Source organism: Geosmithia morbida, assembly GCF_012550715.1.
Source record: "Geosmithia morbida isolate 1262 chromosome Unknown scaffold_3, whole genome shotgun sequence".
Taxonomy (NCBI): Eukaryota; Fungi; Ascomycota; class Sordariomycetes; order Hypocreales; family Bionectriaceae; genus Geosmithia; species Geosmithia morbida.
Window position 1 is genome coordinate 563,553 of NW_023336190.1, and position 9,625 is coordinate 573,177.

General features: G+C 59.2%; 3 protein-coding genes across 3 annotated transcripts; 2 read left to right on the plus strand and 1 right to left on the minus strand.

The window, feature by feature from the left end:
* Positions 1-502: 502 nt before the first annotated feature.
* Positions 503-1,154, minus strand: GMORB2_5121 (uncharacterized protein; the record flags this gene model as incomplete). The annotated part of the gene is made up of 3 exons (XM_035467095.1): positions 503-732; positions 851-902; positions 1,044-1,154. The coding sequence occupies 3 exons, from the start codon at positions 1,152-1,154 to the stop codon at positions 503-505; spliced, it is 393 nt and encodes a 130-aa protein (XP_035323107.1).
* A 1,721-nt stretch (positions 1,155-2,875) lies between these two features.
* GMORB2_5122 (uncharacterized protein) lies at positions 2,876-4,960 on the plus strand (the record flags this gene model as incomplete). The annotated part of the gene is given in 3 exon segments (XM_035467096.1): positions 2,876-2,931; positions 2,946-4,053; positions 4,172-4,960. 3 exon segments carry the CDS (start codon positions 2,876-2,878, stop codon positions 4,958-4,960), a joined length of 1,953 nt encoding a protein of 650 aa, XP_035323108.1.
* A 1,143-nt stretch (positions 4,961-6,103) lies between these two features.
* On the plus strand, positions 6,104-9,559 carry GMORB2_5123 (elongation factor 3; the record flags this gene model as incomplete). The annotated part of the gene is made up of 2 exons (XM_035467097.1): positions 6,104-8,715; positions 8,824-9,559. The coding sequence occupies 2 exons, from the start codon at positions 6,104-6,106 to the stop codon at positions 9,557-9,559; spliced, it is 3,348 nt and encodes a 1,115-aa protein (XP_035323109.1).
* Between the last annotated feature and the right edge of the window lie 66 nt (positions 9,560-9,625).

The window sequence follows — 9,625 nt, forward strand, 5'->3', positions numbered from 1 at the left end:
CCCCCCCCCCCCCCCCCCTTTTTTTTTTTTTATACTCCTCGGATTATATCTTGACATGAGTACATGAAATATGAATCCCCTTTCGTCTCCTACGCTCTTACGAGAAACTTGTACACTTGTATATCCTCCCCCCAGATAAGACACATGGTCACCGATTTGCATAGGATACATCTCCCGCCTCTCTCTCGCTCGCTCTCTCGCTCTCTCTCTCCCGATACCTGAAACGGTATCAAGACAGAACAGAAGTGACGTTGTATGCGTGATGAGGGGGTTTAGGGAGGGGACGTTGGAAATCACACCAGCAAAGGAAGAGTAAGAATGTGATATCTATACAAGAGCGTGTGTTTTTAAGGGAAAAAAAATGACAGGTGATCTCTCCCCTACCTCTTTTCTTTTGCTTTCTCCTGATTGATTTTCCTTTTCAGATAAGAAGTTGCTCTCTTAATTTTAAGACTAGACAAGGCAGGGACAGAACCAAGACAGGAGGATTTTATGTTTATTTTCAAGGAAATCCCTCCTTGCCCCACTTGTTAAACTTATCGTGAGCCTCACGGGGGAGGGTGACGTTGGGGACGACGACCGAGTTGAGGGCGCTGGGAGCATCGCGGGGATTCTGGGTCGAGTCGCCACCGGGGTGGTACTGGTACTTGCCGGTGCCGTCGCCCTCCCAGGGCATACCGTCCTTGGCGATGTTGACGTGCTCCTCGGAGGTGGAGGAGGTGGGAGAAGAGCCTGTTTGATATTTTTGTCCCGGTCAGTTTTCTCCTCAGCTGTTGTCCGCATGCACAGGAGGTGTAGAAGGTGACGATATGGATTGTGGGCAGGAGAAGAAGAAGAAGAAATGGCATACCAAAGTAGAAGCCGGCGCCGCCGAGGGCAGCAACCATGACACCACCGAGGATCTAAGGTGAAGAAAATCTCAGTCAGCATATCTCTCCCTCAATCCGTGCAGTGCCCCAGGCAGCTTTTCCACCCGGGAAGACTCGTTTGTGTTGCGCTGTGCCGATTCGGGGCAGAGGAGGACGGCGGTGGATATGACGCACTATGGTCTCGGGGTTGCGCTTGCTCTCCGTCTTGAGCTTCTGCTTCTCAGCATCCTGGAAGCGACGGATGGAGGTGGAGAACATGCGGCGGGAGATGATGCGGGACGCCATCGTGGAAATGTTGATGTGGTCAGGGTTTCGGCTCGTTGTGGGTGGGAGGGAAGAAGTGGTCGACGTCGAGAAAGAGCGAGGGAGGTTCAGCGAAAAGCTGCTCTGGGCAACGGAGACTCGTCGTATGATCTCAAAAACATGCACGCTATTGGTCAATGCTCTCGGGGAGGCTCGGGGAGTTGGGCTGGGTTTCAGATCACGTGCAGATGATTATGTCATCGGGTCTTTTTTTCAATTCTCTCCTCAATCATAGTCACATGACGTCGAGATCGCCTCGGCATCGCGAGTGATACGGATATAACGGCCCAACGGGTGCACGGGTAACATTAACATTACTCGACGCTTGAGCTCGAACCTCTATAGAACCTGTGATGATGTGATGATAATCTGTGCCACAGTCTACGGAGTATCGATACTCGGTACTCTGATGAGAAACTGGTGGTAAATCGGTGATGGTGATGATGGTGTTGACTATTCACGGCTAGTGCATAACGGCACGACGCTGTGGTAATTTCCACCAGCATACAAGTACATATATTAATCACGAGCACAAGGCTGCGGGCGCACAGCCGACGACTTGTTATTATTATATGTAGTCATAATAATACTTGGGCCAAAGGACGGCCGGTGTATTGTTATGACATGGATGGAAATGCCAGCGCAAAGTGCTTGTGCACACGACGTAATATTAAAACATGTCGGCAGCTGGATAGAGTGGTGTGAAGGTCCATGGGCGATGTCACGGGTCCACGGCTAACCCGACCGACCGCAATCTACAGTCTATCGACAGCCTGAGTGGTCAGAGCAGCCAGATGCACGGGAGCAGGGCGGGGCGGCCCCTTACAGGTGGTGCGTGTTGGTACGGAGTAGCCTATACGTTTATATTACTCGTAATAATACTCTGTCCTCTGTGCATCGTACTCTGCTCTGTTTAGGCCTAGAGCCTACTAGTAGAGGGAGAGGAAAGATGGTCTGTGCGTCGCAAACCAAATGACCACGTCCAGGAGGCCCCCATATGAGTCTTTGCCTTACTACGTGTGCTAGCACTTATCATTATTAGCTGCTATTATGGAATAAAGCGTCAGGAAAGAAGGAAAAGGAAAAAAAAGGAAAAAAAAAAAGGAAAAAAAAACAACACCAGCATCAGCCAGCCATCTGCATCCGTCCAACCTCTCCTCTCTCTCTCTCCTTTACCTGCCGTAGGTTGGCAGTCCACGCTCTCTCAGGCTCAGCCTCTCTCTCCCTTGATTTAGATTCGCCCAAGCCTTCTTCTTTCTTCTTTCTTTCTCCTGTTCTTCTGATTCGTCCCTGCTGCTACCTTCTCTAATCCCGCCCGACCACCCACGCTCCCTACCGACTTGAAGCTCTCTCGCTCTTAATAGCTTCATACGCATCCATTCCTAAGCTCGGAACCTCTCTCCACAGCCGCACACGATACAGCCAGAACCGCAACGATCCCAAACAAGGTTTCTGTTCCCTCCCCCGACTCTACGCGTTACATCCACCACAGAACCACGTCGAGTCACGTTATCACCCCACACCGGCCAAAGGCGATGCAGTAGACCGGTTACACGGCAGCAACAGCAAATCGAACACACGCATACGTGCGCACACACGGACACACACACGCACACACGGATACACGCACAAAGCGACAGCACATCCCACCTCCCACCTCTCAGCCATGGAGTATGGCGGTGCACAACCAGCGCCGACGGCGGATGGCGAAGAGTCCTCGCACGGTTTCCCGATCCCACGAGCCCCCACAGCAGCGAGCGTGATATCATCAAGGCTGAGTGGCGAAGGCGGCGTCGAGGACACGCCGCACCGGCCCAGGACGAGCGCCAGCAGAAAGAGCAGAGCCGAGTCGACCAAGACTGCAGGGTCGTCGAGGTCCAAGTCACGCAGGGCCGCGGCGGCAGCCCTCGAGGGCGGGTCCGCCGGAGCCGCCGTGCCCGTCCAGGTCGAGCCCGCCACGCGAACCCGCAACCTCTCGAGCCGCAGCCACGTCCCCTCGCTGACATCCAACGCCTTCTTCCGCCCCATGAGCTCGCAGCAGCTGCAGGCCCACCGCGGGACCAACCGGCCGCCCACCATGTCGCGCCCGCCCACCGAGCCTCTCAACATCAGCCTCGACGACGGTGCCACCGACATCGGCGGTCCCGGCCCCATGATCCGTCACAGCCTGTCGTCGAACCCGCAGCTCGGCGAGGGCGATGCCGGCCAGCAGCAGCAGCAGCAGCAGCCTCCGTCGAGGGGCACTGACGCCACTAACGAGCAGGACCGCTTCACCTTCAACACCAGCCCCACGGGCAACTACGCCGCCGGGGGCAGCCAGGCCGACAGCGTCCGCCCCCTGCACAAGAACTCGGACGGAGGGGGCAACCAGCACAACCTCCGCGTCGACGTCGACACGAGCTACCGCGACTTTGGGAGGAACGGGATCCCCAGCCCCGTCAAGTCCCCCCGCTCGCTGCGTTCGGGCTTCCTCCTGTCGGGCAGGGATACGGGCTCCGGCCGTGCCGAGAAGCTGTCGTCCGGCGCGTCGTCGCCCGAGATGAGAGGCCGCTCCGGCACGCTGGGAACGCCGGACCGGCATCCCACCACGCTGGCGGGTGGGTCGAGCTCCGGCGCGGACCGGGGCATCGGCAAGGCGAGCGTGTGGGAGTACTTTGACGGAAACACGCGCTTCTTCCTCGGTGGAAGGTGGCAGAACACCCGAGGACGGCCTATCAACATCGCCACGGGGCTGGCTATCCTGGTGCCGTGCGTCCTGTTCTTTGGCGGGTCGGCACCCTGGCTGTGGCGCAACGTCTCGCCTGCCATTCCCATCGTCTTTGCCTACCTGGCCTACGTCTGCGCCTCATCCTTTATCCACGCCTCCGTGTCGGATCCTGGGGTATGCGCCCCTCTCCTCCCCCCCCCNCCCCCCCCCCCCCCCCCCCTTTTTTTTTTTTTTTTTTTTTTTTTTTTTTTTTTTTTGGGTGACCCCTCCCCATGGCTAACCTGGAGCACAGATCCTGCCGCGAAACCTCCACCACTTCCCACCCATCAGCGACGACGACCCGCTGCAGATCGGCCCGGCCACCAACGACTGGACACTCGTCAAGTCTGCCGAGTCGCGCACGGCGGCCATGGAGGTGCCGGTGAAGCACTGTAGGACGTGCAACATCTGGCGCCCGCCGCGCGCGCACCACTGCCGGATGTGCGACAACTGCGTCGAGACGCACGACCACCACTGCGTGTGGATCAACAACTGCGTCGGGAAGCGCAACTACCGCTACTTCTTCGCCTTCGTCGCCTCGGCCACGGCCCTGTCCCTGTACGCCATGGCCACCGGCCTGGTGCAGCTGCTCGTCTACGCCAGCCGCGAGGACGTGTCCTTCGGAGAGGCCGTCGAGCACTTCAACGCGCCGCTGGCGCTCATCATCCTCTCGGCCCTGTGCCTGCTGTACCCCGCCGCCCTGACGGGGTACCACGTCTTCCTCATGTCCCGCGGCGAGACGACGCGCGAGTACATGAACTCGCACAAGTTCGCCAAGGGCGAGCGCTTCAGAGCCTACTCGCAGAAGAGCGTCTGGAGGAACATCCTCGCCGTCCTCTGCAGGCCCCGTTCCCCCACCTACTATCGCTTCAAGAGCAGGTACCACCTCGGTGACCAGAGGCTGGGCCTCACCCACCGCAGCCAGAGGTCCAAGGAGGGTGCCCAGGGCATGGAAATGCACAGCGTCAACACCACGCAGCAGAGCAACCAGCAGTTTCAGGGTCCCATGACCCTGAGGCAGGAGTCGAATCACTACCAATGAAGGCCTCCTGGCCTCGTCTCCCTCCCTCCCCCATCCATCTCCTCATATTTCATGATGGTGTAGTATATAGTGTATACCGGGTTCAGGCGCCCCCCCCCCTCTTCTTATCATGCACGTCTCTCTTTCTTATCATTATCCTGATGTCTACCTGTTCTCTACCCCCTTTTTTTTTTGTCTTCCCACCCGAGCGAACAAGGCAGTCTCGACCGCGATATCAGACCGCATCTTATGTTACAGCGAATGCGTGGTGGCAGGTTTCACTATTTCCCATCTCGCTGTGCTTATTTCTATACCCTTCTGGTGAGCTGGCTGATCTGGGCCGTGTTTGTTATATATTATCAGTCCATATATACATAGACCAATGTGTCCTCCTTGATATAATCGTAGGTATTCATTCCCCTTAGCCGACGGCATTCCTGGCTTATTTGACGTGGATGGCTCGATGATGATTCAGAGTTTGGTGAGTCGAACTTGTTCCTGGTGGCGTCAGGTCAAGAGCCTACTCCGTAGATGGCACGTGTGTAGACGAGATGGACGATTGGTAGGGAAAAATGGACTTACTACGTAAATCTCTCAGGGGACCAGAGCCAAGTATTGGTGGTTGGTCGATCCCCTATATCCCCTAAAAAAAAAGAGTTCCAACAAAAGGGTCCCCATCCACCCGTAGAGATAAGGATGACCGATAAGCAGCAAGGAGGGAAAATGAACGGCAAAAAAAAAAAAAAAAAAAAAAAAGCAGTTGAAAAATTTCCATGCCGAGCAGAGCCGTTCGTCCATTGGGGGGGGGGGGGGGGGGGGGGGGGGCAGAAGAGGGAAAAAAATTTAATGGAGGGGTGTCAGCCACTATCAGAGCCACCGCCAGTAGTGAACCGTATTACCAGCACTGCCCAACTTTTTTTTTTTTTTTTCTTCTTTCCTCTCCCTTTCCTCTCGCAACATCGCAGCCAGTCTTGAGTGGACGGCAAGTGATCTCTTTCCTTTCCCTCCTTCTTCGCGGCAGGCTCTGCGATACTATCTCCCTCTCCATTCCCCTAAAAACAACAGAAAACTTTCAAACGGAAATTCATAACAGAAGAGACGAAAACAGAGAGAGAGAGAGAGAGACAGAGACAGAGATCAGTGCCCCGCCCCCACCGTCCTACGATGCCTCACCCTGTGACCCCGCCGTCCTACGGGGCCGAGCCTCCCTCGCAAGAAGTGGTTTCGTCGCTGCTCAACACTATATTCACGGCTTCCACGTCGTCTGCCTCTGTCGATGCCAGCTACGGTCTGTGCGAGCTGCTCCTCAACTCGACCGGATCCGCCGGCCTGTACCAGTACGGTGTCCTGGCCGAGATCAGGAAGGCCGCCGGCGACAAGAAGAGTGCCACCAGGAGGGAGTGCAGCCAGAACCTTCTGGGAGCCATCTTTGAGAGGTTCCCGCCGCGTGACCGCCTCGGCGAGGTCGTCGTCCTCGTCCGCGACGGCGGCATGGTGGCCTGCGCTCTCGACTCTCTGTCGGACAAGGGCACCGCGGTGCGCGAGTCGGCCCAGTACGGCATCGACGCCCTCTTCGGCAACCTCGCCGCCGAGGCCCTGGTGGCCGGCCTGCTGCCCGCCCTGATCGAGTACCTCTCACGCAAGGCCAACAAGTGGCAGGGCACCGTCGGCGCCCTCAAGCTGCTCCAGCGCATGGCCGACAAGTCCCAGGTCGCCATCGGTGGCACCAAGGAGGAGGCCGCCGAGAAGGACCTCCTCCGCGAGTCCATGGGTGCCCGCCTCGCCAGCCTCATCCCCATCGTCGAGAACGGGATGCACGACCTCAAGACCGAGGTCGAGAAGCAGTCGGTCCAGACCATGACCTCCCTCACCACCCTCCTGTCCAACGACGACGTCGCCCCCCGCATCCCCCTCCTCATCGACACCATGCAGCACCCCTCCACCCAGACCCTGCAGAAGGCCATACACGCCCTGTCCCAGACCACCTTTGTCGCCATCGTCACCTCCCCGGTCCTCGCCCTCCTCACCCCCTTCCTCGAGCGCACCCTCAACACCCCGACCACGGCCCAGGAGGTCCTCCGCCAGACCGTCGTCATCGTCGAGAACCTGACCAAGCTCGTCCACGACCCCATCGAGGCCCGTACCTTCCTGCCCAAGCTCATCCCCGGTGTCAAGGGCGTCTGCGACCGGGCGTCCCTGCCCGAGGTCCGTGGCATGGCCGAGTCCGCCCTCGCCGTCATGGAGAAGGCCATGGGCAACGACCAGGACATCGTCGCCCGCACCTCCCGCGAGGATGTCGCCAAGGTCCTCGAGGCCGAGATCGCCAAGGCCGGTGGCCTCTCCCCCGCCGCCCAGGCCCGGGGTGCCCTGGCTGACACCTATGCTGCCGCCCGCCCCTACGTCTGCGACATGGTGGCCATTGACGCCAACTTCCGCTTCGTCACCCGGATCGGCGCCCGCGTCGGCCCCTACCTCGGTGCCTTCCTCGAGACCCCCGGGGCCGCACAGCAGGTCGGCGACGCCGTCCAGGCCTTCTACGTCGCCGAGGACGAGCGCCGGTACGGCGTCCCCGAGAAGGAAGACGACGGCGAGGTCGAGATCGTCAACGCCGACTTCTCCCTGGCTTACGGCGGCAGGCTTCTTCTGTCCCACGCCAACCTGCGCCTGCTCAAGGGTCACCGCTACGGTCTCTGCGGCCGCAACGGTGCCGGAAAGTCGACGCTGATGCGCAGCATCGCCAACGGCAAGCTCGAGGGCTTCCCTCCCCAGGACGTCCTGCGCACCTGCTACGTCGAGCACAACCAGGGCGAGGACGCCGACATCAGCATCCTCGAGTTCGTGTCCAAGGACCCCACCATCGCGGAGCAGGGCGCGGAGCGCATCTCGGCCGTCCTGGACGAGTTCGGCTTCACCACCGGCCCCGAGGGTCGCCAGGCCCAGCCCGTCGGCTCCCTGTCCGGCGGATGGAAGATGAAGCTGGCCCTGGCCCGCGCCATGCTCCAGCGCGCCGACGTCCTCCTGCTGGACGAGCCTACCAACCACCTGGACGTTGCCAACGTGGCTTGGCTGGAGAACTACCTCAAGGCGCACACCGACATCACCAGCCTGATCGTGTCCCACGACTCCGGCTTCCTGGACAACGTCACGACGGACATCTACCACTACGAGGCTAACAAGAAGCTCGCGTGCTACAAGGGCAACCTGTCCAAGTTTGTCGAGGTCCGCCCCGAGGCCAAGAGCTACTACACCCTGTCCGCGGCCAATGCCCAGTTCAAGTTTCCCCCTCCCGGCATCCTGACGGGCATCAAGTCGCAGACGCGCGCCATCATCCGCATGTCGAACGCTTCGTACACGTACCCCAAGGCGCCTAAGCCGTCGCTGTCGGACGTCTCCTGCCAGCTCAGCCTGTCGTCTCGCGTCGCCATCATCGGCCCCAACGGCGCCGGCAAGTCGACCCTCATCAAGATGCTCACGGGCGAGGTCATACCCACCACCGGCAGGGTCGAGAAGCACCCCAACCTGCGCATCGGCTACATCAAGCAGCACGCTCTCGAGCACGTGGAGATGCACCTCGAGAAGACGCCCAACCAGTACCTCCAGTGGCGCTACGAGAACGGCGACGACCGTGAGGTCCACCTCAAGCAGACGCGTATCCTGTCCGACAAGGACCGCGAGCAGATGGACAAGTGGATCGACCTCGGCAACGGCATATCGCCTCGCCAGGTCGAGGCTGTCGTCGGTCGTCAGAAATACAAGAAGACTTTCCAATACGAAGTGTATGTCTTTCCCCCCACCCCTTCCCGGCCCCTTATTTTCTTTATTCTTTTCCTGTCTCGAAAAAAAAAAAAAAAAAGTTCGCACAGAGATACTGATGACAAACATAGTAAATGGCGTGGTCTCATGCCCAAGCACAACTCTCAGGTGTCCCGTGAGACGCTGACGGAGTGGGGCTTCGAGAAGCTGATCCAGGAGTTTGATGATCACGAGGCGTCGCGCGAGGGTCTCGGATACCGTGAGCTGCAGCCGTCCGTCATCTCGAAGCACTTTAACGACCTCGGTCTCGACCCCGAGATTGCCAACCACAACGAGATCGGCTCGCTGTCCGGTGGACAGAAGGTCAAGGTCGTCATCGCCGGAGCGATGTGGAACAACCCCCATCTGCTGGTGCTCGACGAGCCGACCAACTTCCTGGACCGCGACTCCCTAGGCGGTCTGGCCGTGGCCATCCGCGACTTCAAGGGTGGCGTGATACTCATCTCTCACAACGAAGAGTTCGTCGGCGCCCTGTGCTCGGAGCAGTGGCACGTCAACGACGGACGTGTCACCCAGCGCGGCAACGCGGCCATCTCGGCGGACCGCTTCGAGGACGCCTCGGCCCCAGCCTCGGCCGTCCCCAGCACCGTCGCTTCCACGGCTGCCTCCTCGGCTGTCAGCTCGGCCGCCCCCTCCGGCGCCGAGGACAACGACACTCCCCTCAAGTTCAAGGCCCGCAAGAAGAAGAAGATGACCAAGAAGGACCTCAAGGAGCGCGAGGCCCGTCGCCGCCTCAGGCACATTGAGTGGCTCAACAGCCCCAAGGGCACGCCGCACCCGCCCGATACGGATGATGAGCAGGATTAGGCTTGCAGATTACAGGGAAAAAAAAGTTGTCTCTTATTGGGTCTCCCCCCCCCCCCCCCCCCCCCC